Here is a 14,790-nt window from a genome sequence, read left to right as displayed (position 1 = left end):
GGATAAATGCTCCTTTCTTTACTAGAAGAGAAATGGCAGCTGGACTCCCAGAACCAGTGCCCTGGCTGACCTCCGCTCCACCTGCTGCCTGGCTTTGCTCAGCCTCCTGCATTACACGAACCTCAGCACTATACACACGTGGTAATTTACTAAGAAATGTGCTTCCCATTAGTCCTCAGCCTCCCCCACCGGAATGTCAGCTGTGCAGCCAGGTTGACTTCGTGAGCACACCGGGTGGAGGGGCCGCCCTGCACGGGATGGGCTAACCGAGGACTGCGGGTCCTGCTGGAGGCTGGACACTGTGACAACCCACGCATCCACCCCCTCCCCAGGCCTGGCTCTCAGCCTGAGGGCCTGGGATCCAAGCTGGTCATTTGAGGAGGGCGGCTCCTCCTTCAGGGATGGACCCAGGTGACCAGCCAAGGAGCCCATGTGAAAGGGAAGAGCGGAGAGTGGTGTGGGCAGAGCTCCCTCATCAGCAGAGGGTATGTGCCCCCTGCTGTGGATGAGTCCTGGGGGAACAGCTGGGCTGCAGGAGGTGCTGGAGGCAAAGCAGGGACCGAAATTTCTAACACTTAGAAATTTCCCAGAAAATGCAGGCACAGGTCCACAGCTTCTCTTGAAAAGCAGAAGCCCTGGCCACATAGGGCTGTGCACCTCCCCAGCAGGACTGCCCATGGTGGACGGGGCTGTGTCCTCTGGACCTGGCAGAAGCGCTCCGATTTACCACAGTCCCCACCTCTCCCTATAGGCTCTCAGCTCTGAAGCCAACCATCACCTGAATGATCCCTCAGAAGCCTGAGCTTTGCTTTCCTTAGAGCAAAGAAGAAGTTGTGATATTCCTTATACCTACATCTTTATCTGAAGCCAAAAAGGGAAGGGCACTTTAACTCCCAGAGGGCAACGTCACTGCAAGTGGTGGCCCTCTCTCACTGCCTCCTGCGCAGTCTTGGCTCCCCCACAACTCCCTTGGCAAGCAGCTCAGCCACTGGCCAGATGGAACAAGGGTGACCCCAATATCGGCCCAGCCCACTCCCCAGGACTGCCAATGGGAGAGAAGATGGCCTTGGTGCATCCCACAGCGCTGGAGAGAGTGCAGGCTGGGAAGTGGAAGCAGCAGCCGCCACTGCTGCCCCGACTTGCCGAGAAGTGAACCCAGCCCAGGAAGAGGACCCCAGCCTTCCTCGCCCACGGCCTTCCCCGCCCAGCCCAGGAAGAGGACCCCAGCCTTCCCCGCCTAGCCCAGGGAGAGGACCCGGTCTTCCCCACCCACGGCCTTCCCTGCCTAGCCCAGGGAGAGGACCCGGTCTTCCCCACCCACGGCCTTCCCCGCCTAGCCCAGGGAGAGGACCCGGTCTTCCCCACCCACGGCCTTCCCCGCCCAGCCCAGGGAGAGGACCACAGCCTTCCCTGCCCAGCCCAGGGAGAGGACCCCGGCCTTCTCCGCCCAGCCAGACAGTGCAACGCGCCTGGGAAAGGACTCCACCTCTGGAGGCAAGGACCCAGGTTCCCCGCCGGGCTGTGGTGGTTTCAGCTGTGTGGCGTCAGTGAACCCTTGTTCCTCATCTTTGAGAAAGGGCCACACCACCTCCCTCCCACAGGGCCACAGTGAGTGCCACAGATCGTGCAAAGGCTCAAGGCCGCAAAGGGCTGGGCACAGATGAGCTGTAGGTCAGCACCTACACCCACCCAGCGCGGGGCCTCCCTTGCTCACCTTCAGGGGCTCTGTCCAGCGTGTACCAGAGCTTGAAGCGCGCAGAATGTTCGTTCCTGAGTTCCTCTAGCTCAGGCCGCAGCAGGATATCCTTCTCGGTCTGCAGGGGACAGGGCCAGGCGGTCAGGAGGGATGGGTGGCAGAGACTACTCCACAGAGATGAGCCTGTTCATTGCGCCCACCACAGCCACATGCCCGTGGAGCTTACAGGAGGGTCCTCAGCCAGAGCTCATCCACCACCCCTCTCTCCTGCTCTAGCCTACGGAGCCTCTCACAGCTGCTGACGAAGGGACGAAGGCATTCGCTACAAACTCAGTGTGTGAACTGCTTCTGATGTGGGGAAACGTGCATGTCCTGAGAGCGGGAAAAATGGAAAACTAAAGTCGGCAGAGCCGGGCACAAGCAAACGAAGAGACGGGAAGGGCGCCGGGAAGTCCAGGCAGTCAGCCGGGGTTCTAACAGATAATAAGCAAAGGCCTGTGAAAAGCTCTGGGTGTGCCACCCTCCGCCCTCCAGCACATCTTTTTGCCTTCTGGGAACTCACTCAGGTTGTACCTCCAGAAACCAGGAAGTACAGACACCACTCCCCACCCCACCTGGCCCTCCTGGACACCCATCCCCCTGGCTGGCCTGAGACTCCCGCACCCCCACCCAGCTGTCACAGAGCCCTACAGAACTCAGTCCAACGTCATCCTGGACCCCCCCAAGGGCTCTCAGGGATCTCCTCCTGAATCCCCTACCTGACTCAGCTCCCACACCTGTTCCCCTTCTGATCATTGGCTGTTGCCAGGTGTTTACAAGTCACACAGGGACAGATGGGGCTCCTCAGGCCGGTGTGCAGTGTCACTGACCTCATGAGACTCACAGAAACCGGGGGCCAAAGAGCACTGCCACCCAGAAGGGGCTGCCCACTAATAAATTGCTACTAAGCTCCCAGGCTGGGCGAGGGCAGGGTGGACGCTCCCCAGGCTGGGCGAGGGCAGGGTGGACGCTCCCCAGGCTGGGCGAGGGCAGGGTGGATGCTCCCTAGGAGGCATGACTTCTCTGTTCTCAGGGCTGGGGAACAGCACCCACTCTCTCTGTGGCCTGAGGCACCTGAATATGGGAATCGCAAGGGTGGGGAAATGCAAGCAGCTCCTCCTTGCTCCTCTCCAGGAGATGGGCTGTGAGGCATGAGCTTCGACATGTCTCAGGAAAGGCAGGGTGTTGAACCAGCTTCTGAGGATAGGAGGCTGAGGGCCCTTCCTACTCTAATGGGGTAAGGACAGGGACAGGGACAGGCTTTGGGCTAGACAAGCTCAAGGACAAAAAAAATGCAGAAAGTATGAAAGAAAAAGTACCTGAAACTCTTCAGAAAGAATAAGTGTCAGGATTTTGGGGTCCAACTTTTGTCCTTTTTCTGTTAACTATGTGTAATTTTCTTTCTAGGCAGGGCGCAGTGGCTCATGCCTGTAATCCCAGCACTTTGGGAGGCTGAGGCAGGCAGATCACTGGAGGTCAGGAGTTTGAGACCAGCCTGGCCAACATTATGAAACCCCATCCGTACTAAACATATAAAAAATTAGCTGGGCATGGTGGCGCACATCTGTACTCTCAGCTACTCAAGAAGTTGAGGCAGAAGAATCGCTTGAATCTGGGAGGTGGAGGCTGTAGTGAGCTGAGATCACGCCATTGCACTCCAGCCTGGGCAACAAGAGTGAAACTCAGTCTCAATTTAAAAAAAAAGTTGGCCGGGCGTAGGGGCTCACGCCTGTAATCCAAGCACTTTGGAGGCCAAGGCGGGCAGATCACCTGAGGTCGAGAGTTCAAGACCAGCCTGACCAACATGGTGAAACCCCATCTTAAAAAATAAATAAATAAAAATTAAAAAAAAAAAAGTTAAGTCTTCCTACTGAGCCAAAGTGCATCTCACGCTTCAATCCTCACCACCGTCCTGTGAGGTGGCTATCGCTGAGACCCATGTGACAGATGAACAGAGGGATGGGACTTTAGGGGTTCCCAGCTCAACACAAAGTACTGAGGTCACGGAGGAAGGAAGGAGAGGAAAGGAGGGGCAAGGACCCTACTGACCCAGTTCTCAGAGTGTCACGTGGGGACCCCTGGGGCCGGGACCCTACAGAGAATCCCAGGGGCCAAACGGTTTTCATATAATTCTGATACACTGTTGGTACTTTTCACTCCTGCTCTCAGGAGAGGCTGTGTGACTTGCAGCCTTACATAGTTGGGGTGCAGAAGCAGACAGGAATCTAGCGGTCCTGTGAAGCCAGACCTCTAAGGTTGGCAAAAATGTAAAACAAAATGTTTTCTAAAATACAGTTTTAAAAAAAATAAAAATACGCCCTGGTTTCAGCACTTCCTATGAGACATGCGCAGTCAAGCCCCTCTCAGAGGCTGTGTGCCGAGGTACAAAATGAGGTGACCACACCGCCCTTAAGACGGCCAGTATAGGTGACAGACGGTCTGATGGCCTCCACAGACTCTGACCCAGCACCACCAAGCCTCTGCTGCCCTCCCTCCCTCCACACCAGCCAGCTTGCAATTTCGGGCTCTTTCTCCCCTGGGCCTAGCAGGGCCATCTCGGTTTGCCTTGGGGCTGTTTTCTGTAGCTGCAGGGCGGGGTGGGCCAAGGACGAACATCCAAGGCCCTCAGGCAAGTATCTTCTTCTCCCTGAAATCCACGTCATCAGTCTCAAAACACTGACCCTGGAAAGACCTTGCAACAACCCTATTTCATCAGCTCATTCCACAGATGAGGGTGTGAAGCCCAGAGAGGGAAAGCGGCTGGTCCAAGGCCACACAGTAGGCCAGGGCAGGCAGGCAGTGGGCTTGAAGACAAGGATATGGATCAGGAGCCAGAGAGACCAACATTCAAATCTTGCCCTGACACCCTGTAGCTCAGGGACTTCGTGCAAACATCTGGTCATTTGTAAGATGGGCCCCTCCATCTCCAGACTCACACTGGCCCAAGCCCAGGCCAGTGTTCTTCCCACTCCACCGGTGGGTTCCAAACGGTGTTCACGGTGAAGGAAGTTCTGAGTTGGAGAGCAAGCCGCCAGGGAGGGGGTGTTCAGGGAGCTCCCTGCAAGGCAGCCCCCTCAGCCGGACACAGGCTCTGCATTACAAGACCTGCCCCCCATGTGCTACCAAGAACGTTGAGACCCCTCCTCCCACTCTGGTCATTCCCAGAATCTCAGCAGAGCCATGCAGATGCCTCAACAGCACCTGACGGGCCGAGTCCCCTCAGGGAAAGCTGAGTTTGCATATCGGGGGATGCCCACTGACCTGGTTGGCAAAGAGCAGGTGGCATACAGTATGGTCGTCAGGGTCCTTCATGATGGCCCGGATCACCTGCAGCATCGGGGTGATGCCTGCAAGACAGCCGGCCAGACCCCCACGTGCTGAGCGAGGCCTGCTCACAGGCACCGCCCTGCTCAGGTATACGAGGGGGAAAGGGGCCAGGACCACTCCCGACCCCACCCCTAACATCTGTCACCGGGCGCCTCAGTGGGGTGTTCCACGTACCTGTCCCTCCCGCGATCATGCCCACAGACTTCACCGTCTTGATGACGGGGTTGGATTTTTTGTCAGGTCGGATGGCGAACTTCCCTGGGGAGAAAGAAGGGGTGAGGCCAACTGTCAGGCGTGCCATGCGTGGGGGCTGGAGAGGCTGCAGAACCTGTCCCCACACTTTGAGGACGGAGGTGGATGGAGGTGGCTGCCATTCTACTCCAGCTGTCAGGATGGTGCAGGGGCAGCAGAGAGGCTGGGGACCCAGGGCCAGCTCCGTCCCCTTGCTTGCTTGTTTCAGATGCTGAGAAAACCAAACAGCCTGGCAACGGGTGAGCTGTGGCCCCCAGGAGCCACCCATCCAAAACCCCTGTGCTGACAACTTATCCCCTCTACAGCCAGGGAGACTCAGGTCTCAGAGAGGGACAGCTGGCCCAACGAGAGTCACCCTTCTACACAGAGCCAGGGGCCTGCACCCAGCACCCCCAAGCTCTCCAGTTCTCTGAGCCTGCTCTGTAATCAGGGGATTCCGACCCGGATCACCTTTGCCCTGGTAGACCAGCAGCCCGTTGGGGCCCCGGAACTCGATGGTGTCTCCAATCTGCATGCTTTCCAGGTACTGAGACATCTTCCCTCCGGCGGGAAACTTGGGATGAGTGTCCTTGAAGTAAACCTGCAAGACACCCCCACAGCCCTCAGTCTGGCTCCCGGGCTTGCCCACAGCAGAGGAAGTGCCTCTTCCGAGGCTCTTCTCAGGCTCACACGGGGCCTTCTCCTGTGTGGCCCCATCCACCCAGCTGTCAAATCGTACCTGTCCTGCACCCATCCTTCCAGGAGGCAGCCTCCACCTGACATCCCCGGGGAAAGCAAGGCTCCAACCGCACGGCTGGATGCACTCACATTTCACCATCTCTGGGGCCCCTCCCAGTGGGAGACAATGACACCCGTCAGCAAAGTCAAGGCTCTGGGAGGCCCACTCAGCCACACTCCTCCTGGAGGCCATTGGGTCCCTTCTGTTTAGTGCTGTCGTAAAAACCTTGTTCACTTTGGAACTACCTCCTGCCCTGCACTCTCTGGGATTACTGTCTTAGAAAAGAGAAGTGCCTCAATCCGACCCACGCACAAAGAGATGGGGAGACAGAGGAGGAGCGGCTTGCCCTGGCCAGGGAGTCTGATGGATGCAGAAGGGAAAGGCAGCTGGGGGAGGAACAGTGTGTGTACAGGGCCTCAGGGGAACAAGCCTGTTGTGGCCTCAGCACAGAGGGTGGCTACGGGGCATGGAGGCAGAGGGAAGAGGAGGGCCAGGGAGATGCAGGCAGAGCCCACTGTTCTGGGCCCAGGGTGCCAGGCCAGGACTCTGACCTTTACCAAGGACCAAGAGAGCCAGCACGGTCTCCAAGCTAGCAGGGGCCTGGTCAACTGTGAGTTTTTCACCCCCAACTTGAATCCTCCCAATAGCTTCTTCACATCTGGCTGGAGAGACTTCAATGTGAACAGATGTGTGAGCCCTCATCACCACCTCTGTGCTTCTAGACAAAGCTCCAAACCTTACTGGGGCCTCCAAGGCCCTGTGTGGCCCCACTAACCTCTCCCACCCCTTGCCCCCACCCTCCAACCACGTCAATCTTCGAGCCTGCTGCTGACCTCAGGGTCTTTGCACCTCAAGCTCCTTTTCTTCCTCCTTCACCTGCTCAGCCCCAGATCTCACCGTCACTGTCACCTGCTAGGGAACCACTCTCACCAGCCAACCCACCCATCTCCCTGGTGGCCCTGGAAGCTCAGTCAGAGCTACCTGTCCCCTGCAGGGAGCACCGGCTTCCCCATGACCATGTGCTCAGTGTTCTCCAGTCAGACAGGCTCCTGAGGCCAGGCCTGGACGCCCCAGCAAGGAAGGAGCCCAGGCCAGGCAGACCCAGTGCCCCTCCCCTCCTCGAGATCCAGTGCCTGCCCCCAGACCTGGCGAGACTCATGGCCTCAGCTGTGGCCCAGCAAGGGAGCTCTAGGGGTACCTGAGGGTGCTGGGCTAGGGAGGCTGTGGAGCCCCACAGCCACTGGTCTAGGCTGCTTCTCATCTGCTGTTCTGTAGGAAGCTTGTATTTTTTTTTCTTTATTTGATCGAGTCCTGTTCTATTGCCCAGGCTGGAGTGTAGTGGTGTAATCTTGGTTCAGTGCAACCTCTGCCTCCCAGGTTCAAGCAATTCTCCTACCTCAGCCTCCCAAGTAGCTGGGATTATAGCTGTGTGACACCACAGCCAGCTAATTTTTTAATATTTTTAGTAGAGATGGGGTTTCACCACGGTGGCCAGGCTGGTCTTGAACTCCTGACCTCAGATGATCTGCCTGCCTTGGCCTCCCAAAGTTCTGGAATTACAGGTGTGAGCCACTGAGCCCAGCTGAAATCTTGTATTTCTAATTCGCATAAAAAACATTCCCACTGGGGCCGCCAGGCTGCCTCTGACTTCCACTCAGCTTGTGTTTTAGGCTCTGGGCTGCGGCTCCTAATGGCTACATCTTCTCCTGTGAACCTCCACCTCAACCCGGAGATGGACCCCAGCAAGCCCAGCACCCCAGCTCCAAGACAACATCCCATGAGCCCCTCACATGCTGCCCTAGCAGGCCTGGGGCACATTTCTCAAGGAAACAATTAAGAACAGGGCCTGCATGTCACGGAGGCCCAGCCGCTGACCATGGTGGAGTGGCTCCTCACCCCACACTCGGGAGCCAGGGATCTCCTAGCCTGAGTGCCGGGGTGGGGCTGTGCCATCACACCTCGCAGCAGGAGCGTCTGCACCACCAGCCTTCCTTCCTAGCACCTCTGCTGCAGGCACCTGTCCTTGTTTAAAGGCGCTTGGCCTGAGCCCTGGCCCTGATCTCTGCCAAGGCCATGGCTTTTGTTGGTAAACCATGACTTGCTATTGACTCAGAAACCAGCATAGGGAGCACTGGGCCTTTAGAGACCAGGCTGTTGGGGGACGGGGGCCTGAGAGGGCTCAGAAGCCACCATACCTGCAAGCCCCTGGGGAAGTGGGCGGCCATGACTGAGGCTGGGCTGCGCAGGGCAGGAGCAGGGGCCTTCCCTGTCCAGGGGGTCCAAGTGGGATGTGAGCTGTTGCCATGGCCACCCACCCACCCCTCCACAGTCATGACCCAGAGGCTTCACCTTTATGACCAGGTCCACGAAGCCCTTGTCATCGTCGCTGGAGACAGGTGTGTAGGGCCGGATGACCAAGTTTCCGTCAATTCGAGCCGAGAGGTAGATGTGCTGGCCTGCAGGACAGGACGGGGTCTCTCCATGTCAGAGATCATCCCTGCAGGTGACCCCTGGGTCTTGTCAACCCACTGCCCTGCACCATGCCCGGCATTCAAAGCCTGGCCTGGCCTCAGCTCCCACGGCCCCTCCCACCACCCCTCCCGGGGACTCCCCTCACATCCCAGCTTCCGGCCTCCATACCTTCACTCTTGCTGTGCCCCTGCCAGGGACCCTGGGCCTTCCCATTCTCATTTGATAGACTCACCCTCAAAGGCCCAGGGCAGCTGTCACCTCCGCCTGAAGCCTTCCCTTCTCTCCCTGGTGGACATATAAAGCTCCCCTCTCTCTGATCTAGTGCCCCAGCTACCTATCAGCTCCGTGTGGGCCCGGCAGGGGCAGGACTCACCGACAGGGAGGCCCAGGATGTGCTGGGGCGACGGGAGGGCGAAGCGGAAGCGCCGGGTGTCATGGCTGATGATCTGTAGAGAGGCCCAAAGCTGCGGGACAGCCCTCAGGGCAGAGGGGCTCCCAGGCCTCAGAGCCCCCATCCCACTCCTTCCCAGGGTCCCCACCCTTTCCCAGTGCTTGTAAGAAGTGACACTGATGCCGTGTGCCATGCACACACCCGCACATTGCATGTGAGGTGCTGAGGTCAGGTGCATGCCGGGTATGTCTGTCCTGCTGGCCCAGAGGGGCCACATGCAAGGTGGCCAGAGTAGGGAATGAACCCAGGCTCCCCAAGGGAGGACACCAGACAGCCCAAAAAACTTCCAGGACAGGGAGAGAGGAATCCACCTCTGCCATTAGCTCAAGCAGTGGCCTGAAATAGCAGGACACACTCGGCGGCTAGATGCGCAGACTGGAGCAGAGCTAGACAAGGCTGCACATGTGCAGGTCTATACCCCAAGAGAGGGGCTACAGAGGCCATTGCAACTGAGAGCCCCTTGGAAAATGGGGCAGCCAGGACTGAGGTGGCTTTTCAGGGCAGGAAGTGCAAGCCTTCCCTGCCCAGGAGCTCCAAGAGCCCAAAGCCAGGCTTCCACTCTGCACAGGGTGAGCATCGGGGCATGGTCAGTGGCTGGGACAGTGGCAGAGGAAACGGGGAGCGAGGGGCTAGCTAACAGCCAGGCCGGGCCAGGGATGGAGCTGAGACTAAAGCCTGTGAGGTCTTACTAAGTGGGTCTTACACTGAGGCCAGGGACAATCACATAACGAGTTCCAGTGAGAGCTGGAACCAAGTCCAGCGCCCTGAGGGTGCACTCCCTGTGGGGTCTCTGGTACTCGCACACCCAGGAGAGGGAGAGTGGAGGAGCCACACAAAAGGTGGGCACTACTGAGTGTGTCTTACATCCAAATGTGGCAAAGTCCACACACAGACAGTGTCAGCACTTAGAGGGGGACAACAGACCTCTCCAAGGGGGCAGAACATCACAGATGCCCATCCTGGCTCAGTATGAGAACAAACTCCCTGACCTCAGCAGTGTTCCAGCACAGAGCAGCCACCTCAAGGAAAGACCTGTCCTTGAGTGTGAGAGCAGAGGCAAATCACAGGAAAGACGGTGCAGATGCCACTCAGGATCAGTCAGGCAGGCGGCCCGCCAACCTCCGCGCAGCAGCCCAGGCCTCAAAGCTGACTCCATAGGAAGCCTCTGCACTAGGGGCAAACAGAGCCCCAATGCCTCCTGGAAGTGGATTCCAGGAGTAGCAATTGGTCCTAATGGCCAAGGTCAGACACCCACATGCCAGAAAATATTCGGAGGAAGAACAGAAGTGAGGACAAGAGATGGAAACAATGGTGCCGACCAGCCTCCAGCAGGGCAGCTGGGGGATGCAGCACAGGGCACCCAGCGCAGCCCACTGCAGGCCCCGCAAAGCCACTACGGACACAACATGGGACAAAGCTGCAATCCTAGGACATCTGCCACACGCTCAATCAAAGGGGCCTGGAGGGGCCCTTGTATAACATCCCCAGGATGAAATACTAAAAGGATGCATGTTGTCTGGCTGGCTAAAAATCAGGTTATTGGCTGGGTGCCGTGGCTCACGCCTGTAATCCCAGCACTTTGGGAGGTCAAGGCAGGTGGATCACGAGGTCAGGCGTTCAAGACCAGCCTGGCCAAGATGATGAAATCTCATCTCTACAAAAATACCAAAAATAGCCAGGGTTCAATTGATTTTCCTGCCTCAGCCTCCCAAGTAGCTGAGATTACAGGCATGTACTACCACGCCAGGCTAATTTTGTATTTTTAGTAGAGATGGGGTTTCTCCATGTTGGTCAGGCTGGTCTTGAACTCTCGACCTCAAGTGAGGTCACCCGCCTTGGCCTCCCAAAGTGCTGGGATTACAGGTGTGAGCCTCTACGCCCGGCCCTACTATTGTTTCTTTTTTCTTTTTTTTTTTTTTGAGACAGAGTTTCACTGTTGTTACCCAGACTGGAGTGCAATGGCATGATCTCGGCTCACTGCCACCTCCGCCTCCTGGCTTCAAGCAATTCTCCTGCCTCAGCCTCCTGAGTAGCTGGGACTACAAGTGCGCACCACTGTGCCCAGCTAATTTTTGTATTTTTAGTAGAAACAGCGTTTCACCATGTTGACCAGGATGGTCTCAATTTCTTGACCTCGTGATCCACCCGCCTCTGCCTCCCAAAGTGCTGGGATTATAGGCGTGAGCCACCGCGCCCGGCTTTGTTGTTTCTTAATTCCAGAAGTAATGTGTGATTTATATGTGCTCACAACAAAAACTCTGTGAAGTACGACCTCCACCCCTGCCCCGCTGCCACATCCCAGAGCCCTGTGCAGAGAGCCCAGGTCATAGCTCAGCCTGAGCCTGCCAGACCCCATCTAGGTATTATGTTCATACACAGTAATGTGTGGAGGGGTGGGTGTGCACACACTCAGTTTCTTTTTTTGATAACCTGATTTTTTTTTTTTTTGAGACTGAGTCTCGCTCTGTCGCCCAGGTTGGAGTGCAATGGCGAGATCTTGACTCACTGCAACCTGTGCCTGCTAAGTTCAAGCAATTCTTCTGCCTCAGCCTCCCAAGTAGCTGGGATTACAGGCACCTGCCACCATGCCAGGCTAATTTTCATATTTTTAGTAGAGACGGGGTTTCACCATGTTGGCCAGGCTGGTCTCAAACTCTTGACCTCAGGTGATCTACCCGCTTTGCCCACCCAAAGTGCTGGGATTACAGGAGTGAGCCACCATGCCTGGCCAGTAATTTACTTTTTATTTTGCACTTTTTTTCTTCTCTCTGGTTGTCAACTTCTCTGTGAATTCCCGGGACAATTACAGACACTTGCCCCAACAGTTACAGGAAGCAGCCAGCTCCGTGCCACGGCGGCCTGGGATTCCTGTGACGCCCGAGTCAGACACATCAGGCAACACCTGGGGTGGAGACTGGGGCTATGACAGATGACTCTCTCTGCTGTGACTCAGTTTTCCCTGCCACACCCCTCCTTTGCCTGCTAAGGGTGGCCAGAATTAGAGCAAGGGAGGCGCTCTGAAGAGGCAAGTAACAGAGGGAAGCAGCCTTTACTGAGCAGCAAGGCAAAGAGGGAGAGGATGGTATTAAATCACAATGCGAGATTTGAAAAAAAAGAGTCATGCAGCCGGGTGCGGTGGCTCACGCCTGTAATCCCAGCACTTTGGGAGGCCAAAGTGGGAGGATTGCTTGAGCTCAGCAGTTCGAGACCAGCCTGGGCAACATAGTGAGATGCCATCTCTTATAGAGATGAAGATGAATAAATGAATAAACAACAACAAAAAATAAGGTTCAAGGCCGGGCGCGGTGGCTCACGCCTGTAATCCCAGTACTTTGGGAGGCCGAGGCGGGTGGATCATGAAGTCAAGAGATCGAGACCATCCTGGTCAACAAGGTGAAACCCCGTCTCTACTAAAAATACAAAAATTAGCTGGCATGATGGTGCATGCCTGTAATCCCAGCTACTCAGGAGGCTGAAGCAGGAGAATTGCCTGAACCCAGGAGGCGGAGGTTGTGGTGAGCCAAGATGGCGCCATTGCACTCCAGCCTGGATAACAAGAGCGAAACTCTGTCTCAAAAAAAAGAAAAAGAAAAAGAAAAAAAGGAGTCATGCCGAGCACCATGGCTCACACCTGTAATCCCAACACTTTGGGAAGTGGAGGTGCACGGATCACTAGAGCCCAGGAGTTCGAGACCAGCCTGGGCAATAGGACGAAACCCCACTTCCACAAAAAATACAAAAATTTGCTGTGCATGGTGGTGCACGCCTGTAATCCCAGCTACTCAGGAGGCTAAGGTAGGAGAATCGCTTGAGCCTGGAAGACAGAAAGTGCAGTGAGCAGAGATCATACCACTGCACTCCAGCCTGGGACACAGAGCAAGATGATGTTCCAAATAAATAAATAAATAAAAGAATGAATGAGAGAAGGAAAGAAAAGAAAGGAAAGGAAAAATGGAAAAGAAAAGGAAAGGAAAAAGGAGAGGAGAGGGAAGAGAGGGGAAGGGTAGAAGGAAGAGGGAGGGGAGGGGGAGGGAGGGGTAGGAGAAAGGGGGGAATGGGGAAGGAAGGTGAAGGAGTGGAGGAATGGTGGCGGGTGGGGGGGGGGCGGGGAATAGCGGGAGAGGGAAGGACCAAACAGGGCAGAGGAATCCCAAACAGCTGACAGCACCCAGGGAATCTGCACAGAGGTAAAAGGCACCCAGGCCCAGCAGTACCAGGCTGTGGGGAATGACGCCGGGGGAGGGGAGGATGGGGAGGACGGAGAGGACATAGGAGGACTTATCTTCAAATCTCTCACCCCCTGCTTTCCTACCCGATAAAGGGGGGACTGGGCCTAAATGTTCTGAGGGTTCCTTCCACTCTGACCTTCCATGAGGCAGTGAGTGTGGTTCAGAGAACAGAATAGAGACTGGGGTTTAAATCCCTCTGCCACTTCCTGATGGCCTTAGCAAGGGACATCACCTTGCTTTCTCCATCTGTAAAATGGGCAGACAACAGTAGCTACTTCAGAGCCGGACCATGTCCTGAGCGCAGAGTAGGCGCCGGAGCAACGCTGTGATGCCGACAAGGATGTGGCACTCACCTCCCGGTCGATGAGCCTCAGCGGGTACTTGATGTCCGGGCTCTCGAGGGTGATGGCCGGCGTGGAGCGCTGGAACAGCTTCATGAGCAGACTGTACAGGAACCAGACTGGAGAAAGCACCACATGGCCCAACTGAAACGACAGGGAGCCGCAGGGTCAGCGCAGGAGCCTGCCTTTCCCCTGCACACGCCGGCTCGGCCACACACGAGGCTGTGGCTTACGTGGCCCCCTCTGCCGGGTGCACCCTCTCCCCACCACCCTCATCCTGAGAACTTCATCATCCATTTCAGTGCCCACGAGAAGCTATAAAGACAAGACTCCTGACACCTGTCACTGAGCATTACCCAGGCTTCTAGGTTCAGTACCATGAGAAAAAGTTCCATTTCCTCGGAGGAGCAGGGACCAAAAATTGCTAAGTATCAAAGCGCATAGTCTTTTTCACTTTGGCTACTAGGAAGCTCAGAGTAAAACTAATTTTTTTTGTTTGTTTGTTTGAGATGGAGTTTCTTTTTTTTTTTTTAATTTTTTTTTAGAGAGAGCATTTCACTACGTTGGCCAGGCTGGTCTTGAACTCCTGACCTCAGATGATCCACCCGCCTTGGCCTCCCAGAGTGCTAGGATCACAGGTGTGAGCCACCAGGCCCGGATGGACGGAGTTTCACTCTTGTTGCATAGGCTGGAGTACAATGGCACAATCTTGGCTCACCGCAACCTCTGCCTCCCGGGTTCAGGTGATTCTCCTGCCTCAGCTTCCCAAGTAGTTGGGATTACAGGCATGCACCAACACACCTGGCTAATTTTGTATTTTTAGTAGAGTCAGGGTTTTTCCATGTTGGTCCGGCTGGTCTTGAACGCCTGACCTCAGGTAATCCACCCACCTCAGCCTCCCAAAGTGTTGGGATTACAGGGGTGAGCCACCATGCCTGGTCAGTAAAATTAACCTTGAGCATAATATATTTGTGCTCCATCTGTCTCTTCCTTCCTCTAGTCAACTTCCCTGGTCTTATTAAGTGATGTCAAGTTCTAGCTCAATTTAGACAAACAGACAAATAATAACCCCAACTCAGAATCTATCTGAAAGGCCTACACTGACCAAATGGTTCTACGGTACCTTTAAATCCAGTCCTGCCGGGCGGGATGGCTTATACCTGTAATCTCAGCACTTTGAAAGGTGACCTGAAGTCAAGAGTTCAAGACCAGCCTGACCAACATGGAGAAACTCCATCTCTATTAAAAATACAAAATTAGCTGGG

General features: G+C 55.8%; 1 protein-coding gene across 3 annotated transcripts in view; it reads right to left on the bottom strand.

Annotated features, from left to right (window-relative positions):
* CYB5R3 (cytochrome b5 reductase 3) overlaps positions 1-14,790 on the bottom strand; it is a 31,476-nt gene that overhangs the window by 3,749 nt on the left and 12,937 nt on the right. For all 3 annotated transcript variants that reach the window (XM_002743813.6, XM_078334035.1, XM_035265802.3), the window contains exons 2-8: positions 13,538-13,669; positions 8,878-8,950; positions 8,382-8,488; positions 5,765-5,894; positions 5,237-5,320; positions 4,997-5,082; positions 1,715-1,814 (exon numbers count right to left, since the gene is read on the bottom strand). In XM_002743813.6, the coding sequence (XP_002743859.1) occupies positions 1,715-1,814; positions 4,997-5,082; positions 5,237-5,320; positions 5,765-5,894; positions 8,382-8,488; positions 8,878-8,950; positions 13,538-13,669 (712 nt within the window). The remainder of the gene's footprint in view (positions 1-1,714; positions 1,815-4,996; positions 5,083-5,236; positions 5,321-5,764; positions 5,895-8,381; positions 8,489-8,877; positions 8,951-13,537; positions 13,670-14,790) is intronic.

This window comes from Callithrix jacchus, chromosome 1 (assembly GCF_049354715.1).
Source record: "Callithrix jacchus isolate 240 chromosome 1, calJac240_pri, whole genome shotgun sequence".
Lineage (NCBI taxonomy): Eukaryota > Metazoa > Chordata > Mammalia > Primates > Cebidae > Callithrix > Callithrix jacchus.
The sequence above is the reverse complement of the archived record's forward strand: the minus strand, read 5'-3'. Positions and strand labels throughout refer to the sequence as shown.